This window comes from Pongo pygmaeus, chromosome 22, assembly GCF_028885625.2.
Source record: "Pongo pygmaeus isolate AG05252 chromosome 22, NHGRI_mPonPyg2-v2.0_pri, whole genome shotgun sequence".
In the NCBI taxonomy this organism is placed as follows: domain Eukaryota; kingdom Metazoa; phylum Chordata; class Mammalia; order Primates; family Hominidae; genus Pongo; species Pongo pygmaeus.
This window is the reverse complement of record NC_072395.2, coordinates 38265534-38291243: the sequence shown is the minus strand read 5'-3', so window position 1 is coordinate 38291243 and position 25710 is coordinate 38265534. Positions and strand designations below refer to the sequence as shown.

The 25710-nt window shown below is 39.0% G+C and overlaps 1 protein-coding gene and 1 long non-coding RNA gene across 3 annotated transcripts in view; one reads left to right on the top strand and one right to left on the bottom strand.

Annotated features, from left to right (window-relative positions):
• The window catches only part of MRPL39 (mitochondrial ribosomal protein L39), a 44732-nt gene extending 24956 nt beyond the window's left edge, over nucleotides 1-19776 (top strand). For both annotated transcript variants that reach the window (XM_063659717.1, XM_063659718.1), the window contains exon 10: nucleotides 12616-19776. In XM_063659717.1, coding sequence (XP_063515787.1) covers nucleotides 12616-12735 — 120 coding nt within the window. In that variant the 3' untranslated portion in view covers nucleotides 12736-19776. The remainder of the gene's footprint in view (nucleotides 1-12615) is intronic.
• Nucleotides 1632-25544, bottom strand: LOC129022500 (uncharacterized). Its single transcript, XR_008496448.2, has 2 exons — nucleotides 20632-25544; nucleotides 1632-20509 (listed from the first exon to the last, which is right to left on the bottom strand). It is a non-coding gene; the product is annotated as an uncharacterized LOC129022500 (long non-coding RNA).
• Between the last annotated feature and the right edge of the window lie 166 nt (nucleotides 25545-25710).

Here is a 25710-nt window from a genome sequence, read left to right as displayed (position 1 = left end):
ATGTCATTTCCTTCCTCTCAAGAAGAACCACTATCCTGTTTGTACCTGTCCTTACTCTTCATAATTTTATATTTTTTTTACTACAATCCATAGTATTCTCTGTGTTTTAAAACTAAACATAATTGGTATCATAATATATATACTTTTGCAATTTGCTTCTATTGCTCATCATTGTTTTTTATGTATAGCATGTTGATACATGTAAAGAGTTAGTACATTAATTTCAACTGCTATATAGTATTTCATTATATGATTAATCCCATCATTAATTCATTTTCTTATTGATGACCACTGAGGATGTCATTGGCTTTTGAGTATTACAGTCTTGCAGAAAATATCCTTGTGCATGTTTCTTTGTGTATACATTTGATAATATCTCCAGGGCCTGTACCACAGTGGACCACGCATCTTCAGCTTTACTAAATATTAATTGGCTGCCACAATAGTTGTACCAGTTTACTCTCTATCAGCAGTATGAGCATTCCCATTTTCTCCACTCCCTCATTAACATTTGTTATTTTCAGACATTCAGATATTTTGTTGGTTGAATATGCACGATCCTATCTCATTTAATTTGCTTAATACTGAGCATATAGTACCAATAAGCATCTCTTCATTTGTTTTTATGAATTACCAGTTTACAACCTTTGCCCCTTTTTCAAAATTGGATTTTTGGGCATCTCATATTTTTTATATATATATATATATATATATATATATATATATTTTTTTTTTTTTTTGAGACCAAGTCTCACTCTGTTGCCCACACTGTAGTGCAGTGGCACGATCTTGGCTCACTGCAGCCTCTGCCTACTGGATTCAAGCGATTCCCCTGCCTCGGCCTCCTGAGTAGCCAAGTAGCTGGGATTATAGGCAAGTGCCACCACACCCAGCTAATTTTTATATTTTTAGTAGAGATGGGGTTTCACCATGTTGGCCAGGCTGGTCTCCAGCTTCTGGCCTCTAGCAATCTGCTCTCCTTGCCCTCCCAAAGTGCTAGGATTACAAGTGTGAGCCATTGCACCTGGCCGGTTCTTTATATTTTTAGAAAGTTAAACCCTTGTGGGCCAGGTGCAGTGGCTCATTCCTGTAATCCAGCACTTTGGGAGGCCGAGGCGGGTGGATCACCTGAGGTCAGGTATTCGAGACCAGCCTGGCCAACATGGTGAAACCCCGTCTCTAATAAAAATACAAAAAATTAGCTGGGTGTGGTGGCGTGTACCTGTCATCCCAGCTACTCGGGAGGCTGAGGCACAAGAATCACTTGAACCTGGGAGGCGGAGGTTGCAGTGAGCTGAGATTGCACCAGTGCACTCCAGCCTGGGTGACAGAGTGAGACTCTGTCTCAAAAAAAAAAAAAGAAAGTTAAACCCTTATCACTACAAATATTTCTTTTGTCTGGCTTACCTTTTAATTTTGTTTATATTGTCTTTAATTTTAAGGTAGATAATTCATCTTTTCCTCTATGATTTATATTTATGAAATTTAAGAAAGCCTTCCCTAACTTGATGTTATAAAGCAGCCTACTGCACTGTTTATTTTAAAGTCTTGATTTTCACATTTAATTGTATAATTTATTTGAAGTTTATTTTTTGCATATAGAGTGAGGAAAGGGACCTAATTTTGAATCACCCTCTCCTCCACAACGATAGGCAGTTATTCTGGATCATTTATTTCCTGGCTACTCTTTTTCTTTTTTTTTTGTGATGGAGTTTCACTCTTGTTGCCTAGGCTGGAGTGCAATGGCATGATCTCGGCTCACTGCAGCCTCCGCTTCCCGGGTTCAAGCGATTCTCCTGCCTCAGCCTCCCGAGTAGCTGGGATTACAGGTGCCTGCCACCACGATCAGCTAATTTTTGTATTTTTAGTAGAGACGGGGTTTCACCATGTTGGCCAGGCTGGTCTCGAACTCCTGACATCAGGTGATCCGCCTGCCTCGGCCTCCCAAAATGCTGGGATTACAGGCGTGAGCCACCGTGCCTGGCCCATTTCCTCTCTAGTCTTACTAATTGTGCCATGCTGTCATATAAAAGGTTCTTTTCAGTGTCTGGGTCTGCTTCATTGGTCCATTTATCTGTCCATGTACCACTGTAACACCGTTTTAACAACTATAGCTTTATAACAAGTTTCGATTTCTCTTATGGTGAGTTCTCCTTTCCTATTCTTTTTCAAAATTTTCATGCTTATTGTAGGGTCAGCTTGTTAACTTCTTAGTTGTCTTAAAATCTGTTTTGTCTGGCTGGGCACGGTGGCTCACGCTTGTAATCCCAGCACTTTGGGAGGCCGAGGTGGGCAGATCACGGGTCAGGAGATCGAGACCATCCTGGCTAACACGATGAAACCCCATCTCTACTAAAAATACAAAAATTAGCCTGGTGTGGTGGTGGGCGCCTGTAGTCCCAGCTACTTGGGAGGCTGAGGCAGGAGAATGGCATGAACCTGGGAGGCGGAGCTTGCTGTGAGCAGAGATTGCGCCACTGCACTCCAGCCTGGGTGACAGAGTGAGACTCCATCTCAAAAAAAAAAAAAATCTGTTTTGTCGAATAATGACATTCGTATGTCGGGTTTCCTTTTAATGGTACATATTTTTCCATTCCTTTCAACTTTTTCATGTCATTATTTTTTAGATTTAAGAGCATACAGAAATCTTTTTTTTTTTTTTTTTTTCCTTTCTTAAACCCATTCTCCTAAAATGATTGTGGATTTGGCAGTTTCTCCTTATGGCTAAATCAGTATTTGCTTATTTTATTTTAAGATGATTTTGTTAGCACTGTGTATTCTGGTTTGGGATTTTTAAACGTGCTGATAAATTGCTTCTTTTTATCATTTAAGTAATGATCCTCTCTATCTCAGTAATAATGACTTTCTCCTTCAATCTAGTTTTCTTAATCTATTTTTTAGAAAATCAGGTTCTATTATTAATACTAGTTTTTGTTTTGTTTTGTTTTTTGTTAGTATTTACCTGGTATATATTACTTTCAGCGTTTTTATGTTAGGTTTTAAGTCTGTCTTTTGTAAATAGCATAAAACTGTTATTTTCCTTTTAAATCTAGTCTTTGAATTACTGTCTTTTAGTAGATAAATTTTAATTTGTATTCACTTTACTGTGTTTATCATTTCTTTGCATTATTTTTTCTCCTTTCCTGTCATATGTTGGATTAATCCAGTTTTCCTTATTTTCCCTTTCTTTTTACTTTCTGTTTTAGAAGTTAGTATTTCATTCATAGGTGTACCATTATTTAATCTATTCCCTATTTATGGTTGATTTTTAATTTTTGTTACTATACTAATACTTCAATTAGTAGCCTTGTACATATATGATTCCACACGTGTGCTAGTAGCTCTGTAAAATACATTGTTATACCTGATTCCAGGTCAAAGAGTATATGTATTTTAACTTTTAATAAATATAGATAATCTTTTAAAGATAAATTTATCCAATAAGCAGATTTTATATGTCATATGTGATTACATATATTGAAGGAAAGGGGAAATATTTTGTTTTAGGAGTGGCTACTACTGCAGTGTTATTTTTGAAGCATCTCAAAATTGGTTATTATGTCAGGATTGCGTGTTGAGAAAAAAATTCTGCAGACAAAATTTCATATATTTTTAATATATGAATTTTTATATTTATAATATATGAAATTTTCATATGTAATATTTCATATAAATATATTTCATATATTTATAATAATGAAATTTCTTAAAGCAAACATGGATACTGCCTTCCTGATCTGCAGGATTTAGGGAAAACCAAATTGATGCTTGAGTGTCTGTAAGGAATCCATACAAGTCAACTTGAAAAACAGTTCCTCAAATTGGGACACACATATGCCAGGTATAGGCAGTCCTCAATATTAGAACAAGTTGAATTTCCAACATCAGTGGGTACTTGGATACATTTTCTCATTCAATTTAAGCAACTGAGCAAGGTCCTGGGCTGGGTGTAATACCAAAAAATTAAAAAGAATTCTCCTTTCCTACAGAAGCTCAGTCTAGAAGACAGGATAATATATACACAAGTAACAAACCAAATGTGGGGCACAATGCGAAGCACATTTATGGAGGAGCTATAATCTGCTTTGGGAGTATGGAGGAGAAAGATCACTTCTGGCTGTAACCCTTTTTGGAGTTCTTTTACTATGTGCTTGGCCTGGGTTAAGGGAGCACATTGCTGAGCTGCTAGCATTTGAGAAAGAACAGAAGTTTCCTAAGTGGAGACTGGGTATGATTGTTGAAGCCTTGCAGCACAGGTGAGAGGGTGAGATGGGATGGCAGTGACATTTGTGGCTGTCTCATTAGTCAACCCACTCCTTGCAAAGCAAGAACTGGCCCCCAATTCCTTCTCATTGACTTTCCCTCTCTGTTGCACTAGGCAGCAGCTGATAGATTGGTGTTAGTTAGTATCAGGTCATTGGTTGGTTGCAGCTGGTGGTAGAACATAGGGCAGCTGGTTTCGGGGTGGTGGGTCGGGGGAGCGGGGGAAGTCAGGTGTATTTTATTGAGGTGGTTAGGATGGTTTTGGTGATGAGAGATGATGAAACTTCATTGGAATTTCATTGCTGCTTATCTCCAGAGTGGTCAACCACAAGACATCTCTTATCACTTAGCCTATGTTGCAGACTCTCATTACACAGTGAATAGTGTGTAAACAGATCCATATGTTGCAGGATTTCTGCTAAGCACCATTCCTAGTAGCCACATCAACAGTAGCATCATATATAAAACCACTATTTCCTCAGAGTTGGTTTAGGAACCACCTGAATCTGAACCACCTGGTCAGCCTGGTAAAAATGTAGTGTCCTCAGCTCCATTACAGTATTAGAATCTCTGGGAGTGGGAGCCTGGGAGCTTGGGAACATGCATCTTGACAAGCTTCCCAGGTGAGAATCCTTTGATCTTCAGTTATATGTAGAACTTTTCACTTAATTATCTGCTGTGATGAACTTTTATTTACTAAAAATCATTTCTTTCAGCTTAGTGGTATAGTGAAAATGAAATGTTCACTGTATTTAAACTCATTTCTGTTTTTAGACTTGGACTTAGAAAACTAATGGTGTGATTAAGTCAGTAAATATTTGAAAGGGATATGAATATGCAAGATGGTGTTTCATCCCTCAAGGATATCACTTCTATCGCAGTCATTTACACCCCAAAGTAAATAAGGATATACTACGTTAAGTGCTAGTGAACTGGGAAATCCCTGAGCATTACAGAGAAGGGCGGAAGAGTGACTGAATATAGAGAAGACACCATTGTGATGACATCTGAGGAACCCACCTAAAAAATTCCAGTACTTGTATGTCTTAGATGAATGAAGACTAATACTAGTACACTTAGATTTGTTAAAACACTACAGTAACAGGCTGGGTGCGGTGGCTCACACCTGTAATCCCAGCACTTTGGGAGGCCGAGATAGGTGGATCACCTGAGGTCAGGAGTTCGAGACCAGCCTGGCCAACATGGTGAAACCTTGTCTCTACTTAAAATACAAAAAATTAGCTGGGCTTGGTGGTACGCACCTGTAATCCCAGCTACTCGGGAGGCTAAGCCAGGAGAATCACTTGAACCCGGGAGGCGGACATTGCAGTGAGCCAAGATTGTGCCATTGTACTCCAGACTGGGGGACAAGAGCGAGACTTCATCTCAAAACAAACAAAACAAAACAAAAAAACAACAAAACACTACAGTAATAGAAAAAAAATCCTTATGTGAACATTATTTCACTTACTCTTATTGCTATGGGAGAATTTGAAACCCAAAGTGGAAAGTTAAACTCTTATGTGCAAGTTTTACCTGCTAGTTTCACTGTTTTCCAGTTATTAGTAGAGAACCACATGCTCAGTCAGCTTTTTGTGCTTGTGTCCCATCTATGGACTCTATTATTTTTCTTTAAGCTCCCTTTTCTCTTCACGTTTCCTCACTTTCTTGAGGTATTTGCTATCATCTATTTTCAGAAAATTTCTAATATTCTATGTTCTGTATATATTCTTCAGTCCTCTGACTTGACTTTTTTTCTCATATTCCTCTATTTTTTTTCTGCTTAATTTTTTAGCTACTGGGTCCATCTAACTGATGACAGTGAATACGAAAGGCTTGGTGTTGAATCCCATAAATTTCTGGGGAAGTGGGTCAGATCCTAGATGAATCTCTTAACATTTTGCAATTTATTAAAACCATCCTTAGTTTGTAACTTACACACACACAGACACACACATACATGCATACATATATATACCTTGTTACTTACCCCTTCCTCCAATCCAAACACAGACTCAGTCTCTGCTCATGCTCCAACAATTTTTGTAATGACTGGCCAGGAGGAATCCCTCTAAGATGAGGAGATAGGCAGTCAGAAGCCTAGGTGGGCTGGGTGTGAGAGAAAACCCAGGAACCCTGGTTCTTTGGGTTGTCACCACGGGATTATAGTTAGTTTGGAGCTAGAGTGTCCTTGGGGAGATCTGCTATGGTAGATCATTTGATTTAAATGACTGAAATGTAAAAGTTTGAAAGTTTGTGTTTAACACTTAATGCATAATAGACATTGTGCTTTTCACATGCATGATTTCATTTAAGCCTACATCCTATGAAATATGAAATATATTCATCATTTTATTGATGAAGAAATTGAGGCTTAGAGGAAGATTAAGTATCTTTCCCAAGCTTCATGTGAGTGTACTCAAATGCTCTTCAAATAAGGCATTTCTCAGCACAGCTTTTCTTTAAGTGCCTTTGTAATGTTCATAGCTTTTTATTGTAACTTCAGGAAGGTTATACTACAATAGTTTATTCCAGTCCTAATGTTCTATGACTTTGTGTCTTTAGGCAGCAAGCAGGATTTTGAAGAACTGGGACTCAAAGCAAGGAGTCCTCTTGTAGATATACAGTGGCAGATAAAATGAATTGAAGAAACACTCTTTTTTTTTTTTTTTTTTGAGATGGAGTCTCACTCTGTCACCCAGGCTGGAGGGCAGTGACATGATCTTCGTTCACTGTGAACTCCACCTCCTGGGTTCAAGTGATTCTCCTGCCTCAGCCTCCTGAGTATCTGGGATTACAGGCACGCACCACCATGCCTAGCTAATTTTTGTATTTTTAGTAGAGATGAGGTTTCACTATGTTGGCCAGTGTAGTCTAGAACTCCTGACCTCAAGTGATCCACCCGCCTTGGCCTCCCAAAGTGTTGGAATTATAGGCGTCAGCCACTGTGCCTGGCCTGAAGAAACACTCTTGAATGTGTTCTACCTACATGGGAGCTCCGTGGAGCCACAAGCTCATTCCAGGGGTTAGGAGAAGAAATTTGTCTTGGCAGCACATACAACTTGAACAGAAAGTGGGGCAAAGCCCAATGGGTATTCTTACATGAGAATACTGTGTCCTAGGAGTCAGGAATGTTCCCTTTAGTATCCTCATAATTGTCTTCCATTGTCTTTTTTTGGCAGATAGCTTCTGAAATTATAATTTGTACTTTGCAAAAGAAAATGGGCCATAAAAATTATTTTAAATCAACTAAAGACTCATGAGATTTATTTGGTTACAGTGAATAACCTGGACAAAATGTTGAGAAGAGTTGTTAAAACAAGTATACATTAAATATACTAACAATTACATTTGGTTACATATTTGTAAGTGATGATTATTTAGAAAAACCGCATAGAAATCCAAACCTTAAAAATTCTGCAAATCAAATCATTAGCTTTTCCCTTCTGTAATAAAGTTAGGGTGACTAGTTCTTGGATTAATCTAACTATAACATTAATGTAGCACTTGATTATCTTCTGGAATAATTCTCTATCTCACCTAAGCCTCACAGCAACCTTGTAAAGTATTATCCCCATTTTATGGAGGAAGAAACAGGCTTAGAAGTGGAAAGGTAGATTCTCTGCTCGCACAACCGTATTATGTGGCTAAGCTATTGAACTTGAACCTAGATTTGGGACTTCATTTCAAATATGAAATTTTTTGATTAAATCTTTGTATCTTGTATGGAAAAAATATCTCATTAGCTGTCAGATGTTATTTACCCTGCTAATTGTTAAAAATATTTCATTTAAAAAATGTAGCTTCATAGCCTTTCAGTTTCCCTTTAAGAGTCAAATAAAAGTATTAATTTTAAACTGAAGTTGCCTAAACAGAAAATCGTTACCTGGGGGAAAGTACCAGTTTCTAAATCTTTTAAAAAATGTTGCCAGACAATCCATGATAGAACTGGAGGTTAGTAGTCCTTCTAATTTTTAACTACAAAAATATTATAGAAATTTGTGTTTAGCCCACATTTCTAACAGTTGAATCAAAGGTGTTTAGGAACATTATAACGAACAAGCCAAAACCTGCAATTAAGAATGACATGAATATATTTTCTGTTAATGATAAAAACAAACATGGGCTTGACATTTAAATGAAAATGTTTGCATTTAGGATACTACTGATAAATCTTTTAAATAACCTTACTTTCAAAACTTAGTTTAAGGTTGAACATCCCAGTGACCAAAACAGATTGAAAAATGATAAAGCCTGAAGTCTAAGTTTATCCAGCAGGGTGACTCATGCTTCTTTGTCATCCTCCCACGGCAGCAATTTGTTCCATGTGAATGCTAGTAACAGGCATCATACCCTGTTAATGCTAACATGTAGGAGTCAGTTGGAGGTAAAAACCCCTATCACGATTAGCATTAACAGCATACAGCCTACAGCAAGCCTTCAGCACTCAGAGGATGAGGCATAAAGAATTTAAACCACAGATTTCCCCTTCCTGGTTTGTGCCACCTGCAAGAGAGAAAGAAATGTTTGTGTATGCACATGCGGTTATAAAGCTGGAGTGACAGAATATAGTAAATCTGAAAGGAAAATAGTCCATTTTCTGTTGAAAGGAAGGAGCTCATTAAATCCTTGGAAGTAATTTTTTGAAAGTGGTAGAGAAATTGGCAATTAAAAGATGACATTGTTACCTTTAGGCATATTTGAAGACTTTGAAAATTATGTTTTAAATTCTATTCTCTAGTTTTGAATCGGATACACATATGTATCATGTTCTTTAAATAAAAAACAAAAACCACTCTTCGGAGTTTTCAAATGCCAAAATGCAAAGAGGGAAGCTTGCATTCTGACACAGTACAGTTTTTTTTTTTTTTTTTTTCTGATTTGTACTTCATCTGGGAGCTAGACAATTAAAGGCCCAAATGTGCAAAATAGTCCTTTATGATTTATGAAAATTAAAACCCAATTAACCTGTTTTATAAGGGTAGGGTTCAGGCTGAATTTTTCATTCTGTAATACATAGTTGAAGTTTTACCTTTATTCTTTCAGGAAATATGATACAAGCAATGGAGGTTTGCCTACAAACGAATCTATCTGAAAATGTCCCTGTCTACTATTTAGAGATTCCTTTGGGGAAAGCACTACCCAGTGGCTTTGGTTTTGACTACATAAAGGAAGTATGACTTAAACAGTCCTCTGTATTTCAAACTACTTGTCTTAGGCAGAGGGTTGATTAAAAAAAAGAACAAGATGAATTTGCTACTTCCTTTTAGAGTCTGATTTTACTCTCTCAGATAAAGTGACATTTCTCCCACAGGTTTCTGATTTCAGTGTTACTATAACAGAACCTAGAAGTTAGAGTATCATTCAAGTATGTGGTCTCCTGCAGTACAAGAGGGGAATCACCTTTTCTTTTATTTAATAATGAAACCAGCTAGATATAAAAATGTGACTAAGTTCAAAAGAAACGTATGAAGTAAAAAATTCCCCAGTGAATATATTTTGACGGGGCAGAATATCGTGGTTTGGAAATTTCCAAACCAAGGAAATATATCATTCTTACTGATAGTATTTTTTTTTTAAACTTCACTGTTTTCTGAGATGAATTAGTTGATGATGAAAAAATTTGGGTTAAATGATGTCACTTCAGGAATTCAATTCATTCTATAGAATTTCAGTCAATAAAGACTATAAAAACAAGGACTTTTTTTCCCCCTTACAGGGTCCTGGACACAGTAAATGTTCAATAAATACATATTAATAATCTAGTGTTAGTGCCACCCCAGCCAACATAACTCACCCTTTTCTTAAAAGATGTGTTTAATTTGTATTGAAGGTAAATTGCTGGCATACTGTTCTACCCATAAATTTTATTCCTGTTCTTTAAAGATAACATATGAGCACAGGTATTAAAATAAATATATTTAGTATACTAATTAGCTTTTTCTCTCTTTTTAAATATACATATGAATTGCCTGATTAGAGCACTCAGAAAAGTGACAGTGTTTTTGATAATGTGTTATATATATTAAAAATTCTAATAGCTTTTCTTATTTGTTCAAACTCTAAATGTATATTGAAATAAAACATGTCACACAGGTCCCCTTTTGTTCTCAAACACAACCTTGTCATACAGGCGTGATGAATTCCTAACACTGTAGAGAAATGAGAAGTTTGTCTAAATATACCATAGAACCTTAGGTCATATTTAAAACACAATGATAGACGAAAAACATTAACGAACAGAATAAAGGAGAAATATCCCAGAATATATATATATATATATATATTCAATTTAAAAATAGTAGACTTTTAAGGACATTAGAATGACTAGAAGGTCATTCATCCATCAGTGTGGAGTCTATGTCCACTTCCAGTGTTTTTGACTGGGCTAAGCAACCAACAACAGAATTGCTATATGCCTGAGTGGGAATTAGTGGTTGTAGACAACAAAGACCAGTCTATTAGCCAAGGCATAGGGCAGAGGGTGCTTTCATGAGGTAATAAGAAATGAAGTAGTTCTTTCTGGAATCGGTGTGGCCACCAGCTGGTAAAGTGGCAGGGGAAGAATTATACACAATTATAGGCCTGACAATCAATAGTGACAGTGCTAACCAAGTAAGAATGTGACAAGCATAATGTTTAATGTATAGCAATGCAAGAGGAATTTATATGAATTATACATTAGAAATTAGATTGGGGTCTTTGACTAGGTAGTTCTGCACATATACTTCCAGTCCCCTCACTCCACAATACTTCTTAGGCCTACCACATGAAATATCCATTGTCAGTATAAGTTTTACTGTGTAGCATAGGTTCCAAGTTAAATGTTCTTAACAAATTACTACACACTGTCTGAGTATCAAAATCATTCCTTCTCACAGTGGGTAAAAATCTACCAAGAGGAAGCACTGTGTATACTAGATTAATGATAACACCAAGTATCTTTCATTATATGACAGGCAATTCTTCCTCTCGTAGTAAGAATGAAGCTGAAGGTGGCACTTTGGGAAATTTTTCCTTAAATTATGCTTTCCTGAAGGACAATTTTTTTGGGGGGGTGGAGTGTGAGCATAAGATTTAAGAATATCTGGCTGGGTGCGGTGGCTCATGCCCGTAATCCTAGCATTTTGGGAGGCCGAGGTGGGTGGATCATGAGGTCAGGAGTTTGAGACCAGCCTGACCAACATGGTAAAACCCTGTCTGTACTAAAAATACAAAAAAATTAGCTAGGTGTGGTGGCGTGCGCCTGTAATCCCAGCTATTCAGGAGGCTGAGGCAGGAGAATCACTTGAACCCGGGAGGCAGAAGGTTGTAGTGAGCCGAGATTGTGCCACTGCACTCCAGCCTGGGCAACAGAGCAAGACTCTGTCTCCAAAGAAAAAAAAAGATTTCAGAATATCCTTTTATTCTTACCTTGTTGATTTGCCAGGAAAGATGTTATCAAAACTATATATTCAGAGCATAATATGTCCTAAGTTTGTCATTAAAGTTCTGGTTTTCCTTCAAAAATTTTTTATTGTGGTGAAATATGTAATGTAAACATAATGTAAGTTTAACATCTTCACCATTTTTAAGTGTACAGGTCAGCTATATTAAACACTTAGTCATAATGTTCTACAACTATCATTATCATCCATCTCCATAACTCTATCTTGTAAGGATCTCGTTTTATGTCTAAATCATAGGTTATATTCTTCTACAATTATATATATTTCTATATTGCTGCTTATTCTCAGCACCAACCATTTAAAATTTGCATACCAAGGAACTGCACACCATAAAGTTTTCTTTAAAAAAAGTTACAGTGGTCGAATTTCATAACCAAAGCGATTGTGGGATAGCTCTAATTTTATTTACCCTGAAATATGCAAATAATTTAAAACTATTAATTTGTTGTTACAAATCAACTGTACATCTATTTTTACTGAAAGTCATCTTATATTGATGTAGCAATACAAATTCTAGGTCCAAAGCCATTTTAGTAGGTGAAATGGAATGTAATTATGTTGTTGAAAATTCAAATGATTTAGTTTAGGTAACTTCCTCTGCATATTTTCCCACTTTAACATTTATGTGTACCAATCAAAAACATAATCATTAAGATGGAATAATGTTGATTCCTATTTGGATCAATTTGCTAAAAGCAATTAGCATACACTTGTATATGTGGAAGCGGTATCTGGCTTTTCTATCAGAATTTATTCTGATTCTCTATATTCTGCCACTGCAGTTTTGGTTTACATCATGGAAGTAAGCAGTGATTAATGCAAGTATATAAAAATAAGGATTCTGTGAAACTTTGGACTTGTCATAATCTTTAGAATAACAACGATTTCTTGGTTACCTTTTGAGGTAGGATCAAAAGTTGAAAGTGGCTGCCAACTTGATGCCCCAACGACCTGCCTCTATAAAAACTGCATCTGTCAGCGTGTTTCCCTTCCCTTTTACTTAAGACAGAATTCCTTACCATGACAGCCATCTCCATTGGGTGGGAGAGCCAAGGTGAAAGGTAAGGTCTCTGGTAGGTTGTTCTTGAAATGCAGACAAGTTGTCTGGGGAAAAAGGGTTGGGGTTGAAGTTGACAAATCACCTTAGATGTGTTTATTAGGTTAGTTAGTCATCTTTGAAAGCAGGGATCAAGGGCTGAGGAGAGAGGACCCGGGATAGGTGGATTTTAATGAGAATAAAGGGTAATTTAGAGGAAAGATAAGGATGTACCCCAAATAGTTTGATAGTTCAATAGTTTTTTATTTATAATTTAAGCTCACACTTTTCATGTCCAGCATAAAGCAGCAACAAATTAAGTATTTAGACTATCATCTGAGTTTTAGTTCTCTGAGTTTCAACCTCTCTACATGCTGTAAAATGTCATATAAAGTGTTTAATTTCTCAGAAATTCTTCATGAAGACTTGCAATGTTCTCTGACAAAAAGAAAATCCAAATGACTGCCTTTCTAAAGTGTATTCATTTATGTAAAGATTATCACATATTTTCTGTAGAATATGATTCTGTGTTACATCTCAATAACTGACATTAAAGATGAGTCAACTTCTCTGCTACCAGGGAATGAGGTAAAGAGTATTATGTTTCCTCTTGACTTCACGAGTTCCATCATTAACAAGGGATTGATGGTGTGACTTACTACTGATTGAGATGGTGGCCAACTGGCATCACGTCTTCTGAAGTACACAAACTCATCCTTAAAGGTAAAAATGGATTGTTCTGTAGGAATAACTTATATCCTGAAATCTTGGTGAATGACAAGATTACCACTTTTCAGATCATTAACTTTAGATATAAGAAAAATTCCCTGAGTGAGCCATTGCTGGGGGAAAAATTATAAACTTTTCATGTCATGATATTTTATTTACTTCCATAAAAACTTAACATCACTTCTTGATATTTCTAATTGAGAGCTCTTTATTGAAAAATAGCAGCTATTTCTAAATTAAGAGCTCCTTATTGAAAATAGCAGTTTGCACACACAATAGCATAACATTCTTTTCTGTATTTTGAGAATTAAGAAAATAAATGTTTTTAAAGATATATGCCAATAGTGATATTTAACACATAAAGGTGTGATGTATTTTTGAAGTGTCTTAGAAGAAAGCCAATGTGGATATTGCAGGATCACTGTGGAAATGTGTATCAGTGACCGTTTAGTTGTAAATGCACAAAAGAGAAAGAATGTCAGCCTTAGAGGATTATCCTGCTTTTCCCAATTTTAGAACCAGGAAGCTTTTACTGAAATGGCTTTGTGGAACTTACTTACAAGCTAAGTAACCTTCCCAATAGTTTTATTATGGACAGTAATTAGTGCTTTCACTTTTCTGATGAAGATGTGTAAAAAAAAAAAACAGGTTAGGAATTTCCTCTCCCCAACCAGACTCATTCTGTGGAATAAGCAGAAGCAGGACGACAGCCAGCTGGAGTCTGACTGCAGGGACTTGCTTCCTCAACACCCTGACCTCACACTGGCTCAGTGGAAGGTCTGAACTGTGCTGAAATGTTATAGAACAAATGTGAATAAAGCTGTGGGTAGGGAGGGGAGAGCTAGTGGGAGAGATGCATTCTGTTGCTTTAAGTGATGGCCATTCTTTCTTATTTCTTGTTTCCACAAAACGTTTTCCATTTGCCTACAAACTTCTTAATATCATATGTCCATAAGAGAACTGTAATACTTTTTTAAATTTATAATTTGATTTTGATGTCTTTTCTCCCTACTCCCAAGGAACAGAAAATAGGGTGGCTGTTATTGCTCTGGAGTGTTTTGTCACCCTTCCATGAGGCCTCCTCTGTGCATTTGAGTTCACTGTTTATGCTCAACACTGAATGTCAACAAAATGCCTCATTTGGAACTTATTATGTGTTACCTGTTTGTTTCTTGTATCCATATGTCTCTATCATAGGAAAAAATTGCTTTTCTATTTCTGTAAGCTACAATTTATCTTTTTCTACTTCCACACACCATAATGGCCCCAAGCAAGGAAGAATTTGTGTACTAAGAACTATTTAAGGCAAATGATGTAAACAAAAGGTTTGGTTTTGCCTTTTTAAAAATTCATTGTCTTACACGGATGGGATACCCTGTGTTATAAGGCAAAGACCATTTACCTGTTACATTCCCGTGGCATTTGACCCAATGCTTTAACAAACCAAATGAGGGTCATGTTCACTGCTCCACAAGATGTCACCATACACACTCTTAGGCACTAGATACACCTACTTCAAGTTGTTCAAGTATGGACCTGTCCTCTTTGCCTTCCTTCTCTTGCCCTCTCAGATAGCGCACTCCTGGAGGCTGGTTTCTCCTCATCTCCTGATGGGACCCTGCTTCTCTCTCTTCCCCAAGGTGGCTAGTCCTCTCTCCATCCTCTGTCAGAGCACTTATCACACTGGATGGTAATTATTTCATGTGTCTCAGTGCTGAGGTGTATGTGATGGCAGAGACCGAGTCTTCCCTCAGTGCTGGATATACAGCTGACAGATACTCACTAAATACTTTTGAATAAATGTTTGAGAGTCTCCAAAGGCATTTCTATCTGCACAGTGGTCTTTTATTTGGCACTGGAGCATTTCAGGACTTAACTGATATGCAGGTTCTTGGAGAATTTAGTAGAAGCTTACAAATGTGGAGATATATTAATAAGATTTGTTGGCATTCCAGATTGGCAGTGGACCCTTTTTAGAAGATTCCAGGCTTGGATCTCAGTCTGTCAAGTATAAGAAACAGAGTAAAGCTGGAGAATACTAGTAGAAATCATCATCTGGACTTGTGGGTAAAAATTAAGTTTCATCCTTGATTTTTAAAATCACTCTTGGATGCCATAATCATGTGTTTTCATTGCATAGAACCATGTACTTGTTCTTAGGAGATCCATGCTCAAGCATTTAGAAGTTAGATGCCAGGTTTGCATATAGATATAGACAGAGAGAGAGATGGGTAGGGATACAGAGAGATAAGCCAATGTGGCAAATATTAACAATTAGCAAATCTAATTGAAAAGTAGGAATGTTCATTGTTCTGTCATTTTCAGCTTGCCTGGGTTCCATTCCAGACCCCACCAGTGTTACTAGCTGTTTGGTATTTGGCAAGTTAATAAACCTCTTTAAGGCTTAGTTGCTTCTCTGAAAATGGAGATAAAGGTATAACCTACTCAAAAAGTCTTTGTGAAGATGAAGTGACGATGCAAAACATTTAGTTGGGTGCCAGCCTCATAATCAGGGCTCAATGAATGTTAGCTGTGATACTAATGACATCAGTCATCAATGCTTAGTGAGTACTTTGTAAGTACCCTACATCTATCACATGTTACACTTGCATTTTAAAAGAACAAGCCCAGATACGTTTACCACTGTATAATTGAACCATTATATCAATTAGAGGTTATCTACAAGCAGGTAAAAGCCAAGTTAAAATAATTATTTGGTTTATCCTAATCTTTAAGTCTTAAAGTAACTGCTAAAAGGTACACCAAAATGTTTTCTTGGAAATAATTTTCAGAAGTATTTTAGTAGTTTTTCTTTTGGTTAAGGAGAAGGATATGCATTCTGAAACAAAATTCTAAAAACCAAACAACTTTTTACTGTGTCAGTGTGGTCTCTGAAAATTCATGACACAGTAAAATGTCTTTAAAACATCTTTACTTTCTCAGACTGCATTTGTATCTCACCTTCCAAACTGATTTCTTATAATACACAAGATCATCTACTGAAACAAAATAATAGCAAACACTTACACAGAGCTCCCTCTGTGCCAAGCACCTAAGTGTTTGATGTATACTAACTCAGTTATTCCTCGTCACAACCTTAGGAATGAGTATTCACACCCTCCCCATTGAAACACAGGGGCCTTGAGGCACAGGCAGGTGAAGTAACTTGTGCAAGGTTAATCAGTGGCTAAGGAGCATGCTGCTGGGATGCCTACCTGGGCAATCTGGCACCTGTTTCCCATGCTTGGAACCATTATTTGTGTGAGCATATAAAGGACCATAGCATTTTGTTAAGACAGCCAGGAACTTATAATTTGTGTAGAACACTCTTGTTTATGGAGAACTGGCATAAATGTCATTGTAGGGCACTGTTTCACCTTATCCAAACATCAGCCTCACAATTTCATTAAATCAGCCATTTGATATTCTTCACTAATCTTTCCTTCTGCCAGTGCCTTAACCCTGTCTACCCACACAAGGTAGCAATATCTGTGCTAATCTGTCCTAACAATTAGCACAGATATTAGTGATCTGTGCTAATTGATTAATATCTCTGCTAATTGTTTCTCAGAATTAGCACAGATATTCACAATCTGTTTTAAACTACAGCCACTTAAGCTATGTTAAGCCTCACTTTCTGGTGAGTGTGTCACTGTGTGTAAGGGTGGTAATTTTAGGAATCACATCTTCTTCCACATTGCTGAGAGCCTTGGACTTGTGAGTGAGGATGCTGAACTGCTCAGACATATGATGTGCTTATTTGAGGATAGATGTGCTTTTGCGCTGGTTTTGCTTGAGGCTCTGAATATTGTAAGCCCAAATACATTGATTGACGGACAGAACTTAAGTGTTTCAGGGCAGATGAGAATTACATAGCAGTGATCATATTAAAAGAATTGTATTTCCTTAAGAGTCTGAGATAAGAAAAATTTTTTCATATATATATGAAACTCATATATGAAAGTTGTAGCTACTGAGAGGTGGGATAAAAAGAGCCTTTTAAAATGGTAATATTTTTCCTTGAAAAGTAGTGTTTCACAATTTTTTAATTCTATCTAATTTAAGGAAACATGTAACAGTTTTGAGTCCAGTAAGATCAGTGAAAGATAAAAATACATTCTATAGTGAATTATAGTGGTACTTACTTTGACTTACTTTGGACATAGAGGATATAAATTCACTAAGACCAGCTGTGTCTTAGGAGGTATATGAAAGTGAGCTTGGTAGTTACACTGGAATCACAGAATTTCATCAGTGTAAGGGATTTTAGAAATGGTTCAGTCCCTGCCGCCCATCAACCACCCATCTTAGAGATGAGCAAAATGAGGCACAGAACTCTGCAGAGTTGGTCCTAGAAACAAACTGTGGTTCTCAGGCTGGTGCTCCTTCCCCAGTATTAGGCTTCTGCAGAGTGGCAGCCTGATATCAAAACAATAAGGCTGTTAAAATCAATAGCTTCAGCTAAGCAATAGCCAATGACTAACAAAAATGGAGACACCAGCTAGTTAAGGGCACTAGCTGGTGCCCAGTCCAAGAGATAGAGGTGCCCAGTCCAAGTGAAGGGCAAGAGTCTACATACCACTTTCCTCTATTCAAGCTATTTATGCCTACTAGGTTTAGAATACTGATTATGAAAGTGGACCCCCGAAGAGGGTCATGGCTGAGATTCAAGGAAGCCTCTAGCCTGCTGACATCGAATGCAAAATGCTGTGTGAGGATGCACATTAACAAAAATTTTCTGGGAAGAGCATATAAAATTTCCATTAGCTTCTCAAGGAGGAAGGAATAAAGGATTTTAATAACTGTTACTCTAAAATGAAAGAATTCCTTTAAATTGAATGGCAGATCTTAGTCATGACATGAAAAGCTGATTAAAAAAAAACTTTTCAAAAGTTAAAACCTAGGGCTTTTTGGGGTAGATTTTTTTATTTATAGAGGACTGGTAAGATGAGGTATTTAAAGATGAAGGTTACAAATTTTCCATGTTGGCACATGGAAAGTAAAGAATGGCAAAATTTGTAGCACATTCTAATTAGTTCAAGTATCTATGTTATCAAAATTGAAATGATATCAAATTGCACAGCAACGTCCTGATGGCCTTTCCTCTAACTTTCTGGGTTTGTAAGGGTAGGGTTGTGCCTATCCTGCTCACCTTTGTCTCTCCAGTGTCTAGCATAGCGTCCAGCACAGGCAGACAATGATGACTTTTTTTTTTTTTTTTTTTGGTAAAGACCAGCAAATTACACTTTTTACACATGACTAGGTTAAAACAAAAGTAGACATTTGTGCAAACACCACTGTTCTCCCTTGAAGTGGTTGTAGGTCTCAGACAGTGCTAATTTTTCTCTTTCTTAATGTGTGTGGTTAGGAAGCTGGGTCCTGTGGCCAGAGTGAGCTGACCCACTATGTGAGGAAACTTGCTTATCACAGCCTAATAAGGAGTAGTCCTTGCGGCAGAAGTAATTACTAAATGTGCTTTGGTCATTTGACAGAAATCAGGGAGGCAGCAAGGAGTCATGGAAATGAGCCCAAACTGAGAGTCAAAACCCTGTGGTCCGCCGACACCCCCATCCCACATCCGTACCTAAAAGCAGGCTGTGCACTAGGGACCTAGTGACCTTACTAGAAAAAACTCAAATTCTCCGAGCCACAAGTCCTCATGGGCAAAATGTAGATACCACCACCTAACCCTGCCAATTTCCTATCATTGTGACTATCAAATTAAACCACAGGCAGGAAGTTGCCTTGAAAACTTTTTATAGCGTATATTACTGTTCACATAGATAAGCAATTAACTTTACATATACCCGTTTTTAAAAGATCAGTCCTGTGATTAAAAGTTCGGCTGCCCTAATTCACTTCGATTATACATTAGGTTAAAGCCATATAAAAGAGGCACTACTTCTTCGGAGAGATGAATGGATATTACAAGCAGTAATTTTGGCTTTGGAATATACACATAATGTCCACTTGACCTCATCTATTTGACACAAAATGTAAACTAAATTATGAGCATCATTAGATACCTTGGCCTTTTCAAATCACACAGGGTCCTGGATCTGCTGTGTGATGCTGGAAAAGTAACTTCACTTCTCTGGGCCTCAGCTCCTTAATTTTTAACATACTTTGGATTCTTATATCTTTGTCAGCTGTCAACTTCAGTATTTTCAGGTTAAACTCTATCCATAGTCATCCCAATATACCTGCTTTAGATGATACAAACTTCAAAAGATCCGGCTCTCCCTCGTAAAACGTGGAGGACAGACACCAAGGGGGTTTCGTGAGAGTAAAGAAAGGCAACCGCTGGGCAAAAACGCACCCTAGCACAACAGGAGCGAATAAATACAGATGCTGATTGAGCGTTTGCTCCATCTTAGCTTCTGTTAAATGAAGACATTGATATCTAAAATGCTATGAGTCTAACTTTGTAAAATTAAAATAGATTTGTAGTTATTTTTCAAAATGAAATAGAAAAGATACAGTTTTGAAGGCAGTCTGTTTTTCCACCCTGCCCCTCTAGTGTGTTTTACACACTTCTCTGGCTGCTCTAACAGGGAAGCTGGTCCAGGGCCATTATACAGGTACCTCCCCAACCATCCAAGGAAACTTTGCAAAGAAGCTCAAGTATTAGGTTTCGAACACCCCTCCTTCCCTCTGCCTCTGCCCGCGGGAATCCATCCAGCGCAATCTCTGGTCCCGGGCGAGGCGACACCACTGAGTCCCCAGGCGGCACCCGCAGGCACGCGCGGGACCGAGCCGGGCTCCACGGCCACGTGCGCGCTGCCCCCGCCTTGCCTCGCCAGTTAACCCGGCGGTGACCCTCGCACCGAGGTCTCCCGGCGTCCCTGCCGCCTTCAAGAGAGGAAAAGCGGGCGGGGGCGCGAGACTGAAGTCGGCGTACCTGCAGTGCCAGGAGCGTCTCCTTGGTTCCCCGCGCTTGCTCTGCGGGCGGCTCGGGGCTCCGCGATCCGCTCCTTTCCGAGGCTGCAGGCGGCGCTGGGCCCGGGCTCGGCCGCGCACAGGAAGCCCGCGCCTGCGAACGTGCGACCCTTTTATAACTCACTTGTGACTCATAACCGACCAGGCGCCTTTTCTGCAACCCCCCCCCCCCCCCCCCGCCGCTTCTCCCCCCTCCTGCCTGTTCTTGGAACCTACAGCTTGAAAAACTTTTTTCTTTTTAAAGGAAAAGTCGAAAAAGCCCAGCGCCCGGGTAGTTGGTGTTTTCCGCTTTCCCTTTCTCGTGGGTCATTGCGTGTGTGTATTTTTTTTCTCTCGACACACGCCGTGTACTTTCCTGCACCCGCGCCGCAAGGCTCGGGCTCCAACCTTTGTTCTTAAAAGGAAACGCCTTCAAATGACGGCCCAGACGTCGCCCGAACTTTCAGTCGGCTGGAGGGGGAAGTGGCGACTTCTTGCAACTGGGTGGCAGGAGTGTCTCTGCTCTCTCCTTGCAGGGAGCCCGAGAGGAGCAAGTGGGAGTTTTTTCCTCCTGGACCGAATCAGCTGGAGCCAAGCAGGTCCCTAAGAGAGGAAGAAATGGTCTTCAGGCGATCCTGGATTTCATCCCTACCTCATCACCCTTCAAGAGCCCGCGTTTGGTTTGGAATATGTAACTGGGCTTTGAGAACGTTTGTACTGTGTCTGGTACCCGCATTTATACTCGGGATGTCAAGATATAGGACTGAAAACTTCAAAAATTTTTGACCTCAACAACATTCTCCCCTTGTCCTCCACTCCCATCTCCAGGACACATTCCTGGAGCATATGGGACTTCAGTCGTTTTAATTTTTGGTTTTGTCGCCTCTCTCTTTTCTCCTGGACCCTGCCACAAGGGGAACATTTTCCTGGAGCAGCCATTTGATTTTGGGGGATGGAAAGGAACAAATAGATCTAAAGCCTGGCAAGTTTATCCTACAAGCCTAGTCGAGTAACTCATTCATGGGTCTCAGTTCAATAAACGTTTAGACCTTGAAGAAGAAGAAGGAAATATGAAGAAGAGAAGGAGGACAGGAATAGATCTAGCCTCATCATCATGTGACTGGGGCCTTTTTGTAAGAAAGACGGGGCCACTGCTGGATTGCATTGCAAGTATCCAGTACTTGGACCTCCCTGTCAAGGGCACAAGACATTTTAGAATAGTTTGTATTAAACTGATGTCAGTTACATGTCAGAATACATGTCAGAGCTGGAAATCCCATAATACTTAATTTACAGATGGCTCAGGTTGGTTAAGGAACTTGGGAGCATTTTAAAACCCTCTATTCTTAAGATACATACTTTTTCTCTTCCTTATAATTCAAACAAGAATAAGCATGATGATAACAACTAACACTTATAAAGCATTTACCATGTGCCAGATCCTGTCCTAACACTCCTTATATGCATTAACTCTTTCAGTCCTCACTATGATCATATGAGGGAGGAGCGTTATAATCTCTATTTCCAGATGAGGAAACTGAGCACAGAGAGATTAAACATGTTACCTTAGGTCCTAGTAAATAGTCAAGCTGAGATTCAAACTCAGTTCCAACCCTGGAGGGCTGGCTCCGTAGTCCAGTCTCCCTGCTTTCCAGATCCATGTGACATCGAGGAGCTGGGGAAGTTGTGCAGTGGGGCATGTGGCAAGGATGCATGGTCCCCACCCAGGTGGGGCACGTCCCTCTGCTGGTTACAGATGCCTGCAATGCCTTTCTGAATTTCCCATTTCTCATTCTAGGTTGAACTATAAGAAATTGCCCATAGGCAATTCTAGGGAGACCTTTCATCCCTAGAATAACAAGTTTGTATAATTCACTTTAATAGAAACAGGAAATTGCTCAATCCTCCCTTCTTCCAGTGATGGAAGTAATTTCAGGTCATGTGCAAACCTCCGCATTTTAGGTCCCAGTTTGAGACACCCAGAATAGTGGATGGAGAAATGGGTTTTAGGAGTCAAATACACCTGCATTTTACACTAATTCTAGCTGTGGAATCTGAAGGTTAAACTTTTTGTGTCTCAGCTTCCTATAAATGACAATAATGATGTCTCCCATCAGGGATTACTATAGACTGAATCATGTTCTCCTCAACTTTATGTGTTGAAGCCCTGACCCCCAATGTTATCCCCATTTGGAGATAGGGCCTGTGAGGAGGTGATAAAGGTTAAATGAGGTCAAAAGGGTGGATCCCTAATCCCATAGAGCTAGTGCCCTTATGAGAAGAGGAAGAGACACCAGAATTCCCTTTCTCTCAGAGATCAGTCAAAGCAGAGGTCATGTGAGCACATAATGGGATGGTGGTTTCCTGTAAGCCAGGAAGAGAGTCCTCACCAGAAACCGAACCCTGCAGGACCTTGATCTGGAACTTTCTAGCCTCCAGAATGTGAGAAAATAAATTGTTGTTGTATCAGCCACCCAGTCTATGGTATTTTCTTATGGCAACCCTAGCAGACTAAGAGGGATATGATGATTAAATAAGGTGATGGATAAAAAGTACCTGCTCCAGGCCAGGCGCAGTGGCTCATGCCTGTAATCCCAGCACTTCGGGAGGCTGAGGTGACTGGATCATGAGGTCAGGAGATCGAGACCATCCTGGCTAACACGGTGAAACCCCGAATCTACTAAAAATAGAAAAAAAAAAAATTAGTCGGGCATGATGGCAGGCACCTGTAGTCCCAGCTACCCTGGAGGCTGAGGCAGGAGAATGGCATTAACCCGGGAGGCGGAGTTTGTGGTGAGCCAAGATCGTGCCACCGCATTCCAGCCTGGGTGACAGAGCGAGACTGTCTCAAAAAAAAAAAAAAAAAAAGGACCTGCTCCAAACGGATAGCTTGAGAAAGTAAGAGCTGGCCACCTGCCGGGGCAAGTATCCCGTGGATGTTGTTGTGGGCTGAATTGTGTCCCCCTCCCCCGACCTCCCAAATTCATATATTGATGTCCTAACACCCAGTACTTCAGATGAGATTGGGTGTGTGTGGGGTGGTATGGCTGTAGACCACCCAGTACTTCAGAATATAACCTTATGTGGAAACAGGGCCTTTGTGGATGTTATTAGTCAAGATGAGGTCTTATTAAAATAGGGTTGGCTCCTAATCCAATATGACTGGTGTCCTTAGAAAAAGAACATGATGTGTAGAGAAAGAAACACATATAGAAGGAAGACAGTGTGAAGAAACATTGGGAAAAGATGGCCATCTACCAGCCAAGGAGAGGGGCTTGAAACAGATCCTTCCCTCACAGCTCTCAGGAGGAACCAATCCTGCTGACATCTTGATCTTGGACTTCAGCTCACAGAACTGAAAGACAATAAATTTCTGTTGTTTAAACCACCCAATTCGCGGTACTCTGTCACAGCAGCGCTCACAAAGTAATATGGATGTGTCTCCAGGGCTGATGGGGCTGGTGTTCTCATCCCTCATCTTACCCTCCAGAGACCGAGCAGCTCACATCAATGACCTTCCAGATAAGAGTGGTACTTCTTGATATTACTTATTATCAGTAATGATGAATAGATTGTGAAAACTGGCACAGCTACAGATCAATGACAAAGTCTTGCTAAAAACATCATAGTTTCATGAAATTCTACAGAAACCTACAATAATCACAGGGAATGATTAAGAACCAGCCTCCAATCTCTCTCCTTAAAAAAAAAAAAAAAGTGGTAGAAAAAAATAAAAATAGTTTCTGGAAGTTTAGTACTCAACGATCTTGAAGCTCAGCCCTTTGGAAGAATGTAAGACAGAGATGGTGAGTGAAGAAATAGACCCCCATTTCAGGCTTGACCAGCTTATTTATTGTGGTACAGGGTTTCAGTTCACTGTTTACCCTGTTGTACGATAACATGGAGATAATTAATTATTTTGTAAACTTGTGGTTGCTCTCCATCCCTGAGGATGAAGCGGGTTGAATTGGCTTCCTTTGGACTCCATCGGTGGCGCAACCATAATTAATGCCTGAGGCTAAAAAAAAGTAGCCTTCATAAGATGTTCAGATTTCATAAAGAGTGTTTGTTTTTATTTTTCACAAACAAAGCATCAGAGTTTTTTCCTATCATAATTTAATTTTTATTCCTTTCACTGTTTATAACATTTGGAAGCCCAGTTCTGGTCTATGTTGTTTTCACTCACATTTCCTCTGTAAATGGGTTGCTGCTTTGGAGTGTTATGTGATACTCTTAAATGCTGGGATGGCTTTCCCTTCAGAGGGCAAAGGAGTGGCTTTTTTTTCTCTCTCTTTCTATCAAATAGATGAAATTTACAAATTACAGAGAATTAACCTTTCAACCTTATCTTTCCCATTCACCCCTTCATAAGGAACACTGGAATAAAGTCAGACCTCTGCAAAGGAGACTAGTGTTTTCTGCTGTGAGTTACAGACTCTTTTTAGCTATGCTCTAATTGTTTAGTCATTTATACTCATCAAATGCCTCTTAAGAATTCTTTTGTCTATACATACACTGCCTTCCATAGATAACTTTTTTCATAAAATTTAAAGTTTTTGGTAATGCAGAGATTTTGCTCTTGGCTCATTTTCTTCATTTGAACATTTTGGGAAGGCAGGTTTTCAGTCTTTTGGAAATTTTCATATAGTAGAGGAAAAGTTAGGTTCTGGGGAAAGGACCAAGATTCTCAAAATATTTTGGTTCATGAACAACCTTGAAAGGGAACTATTCTGCTTCCATATAGATGTCATCATCATCACATCACATATAGAGAAAATTCCTCCACCTGCTCCCCCCCCATAGCACTCACTTCTCTCAGTATCTGACCTCAACCATATTCTTATCTCAGCTGGCCTGGCTCAGTGTCTTAAGCTTCAGTTTGTGAATTGATGAGTCACCTGTAGTAAATTACTCTACACTGTCTTTTTTTTCCCCCTCTCCTTCCTCTCCGAAATAACTGGGGAGACTTCTCTGAGCGCCAACAGTGTCTGTTATTATTTTTTTCAACTTTTATTTTATATTCAGGGAGTACATATGCAGATTTGTTATAAGGGTATATTGTGTGATGCTGAGGTTTCGGGTACAATTAAACCCATCACCCATGTAGTGAGCATAATACCTACTAAGCAATTTTTCATCCCATGCTGCGCTCCCTCCCTCCCCTATCTTGTAGTCTCCAGTGTATATTATTCCCATTTTTACGTCCATGTGTACTCCCCGCTTTTTTTTGAGACAAAGTCTTGCTCTGTCGCCTGGACTGGAGTGCTCACTACAACCTCTGCCTCCCAGGCTCAAGCAATTCTCATGCCTCAGCCT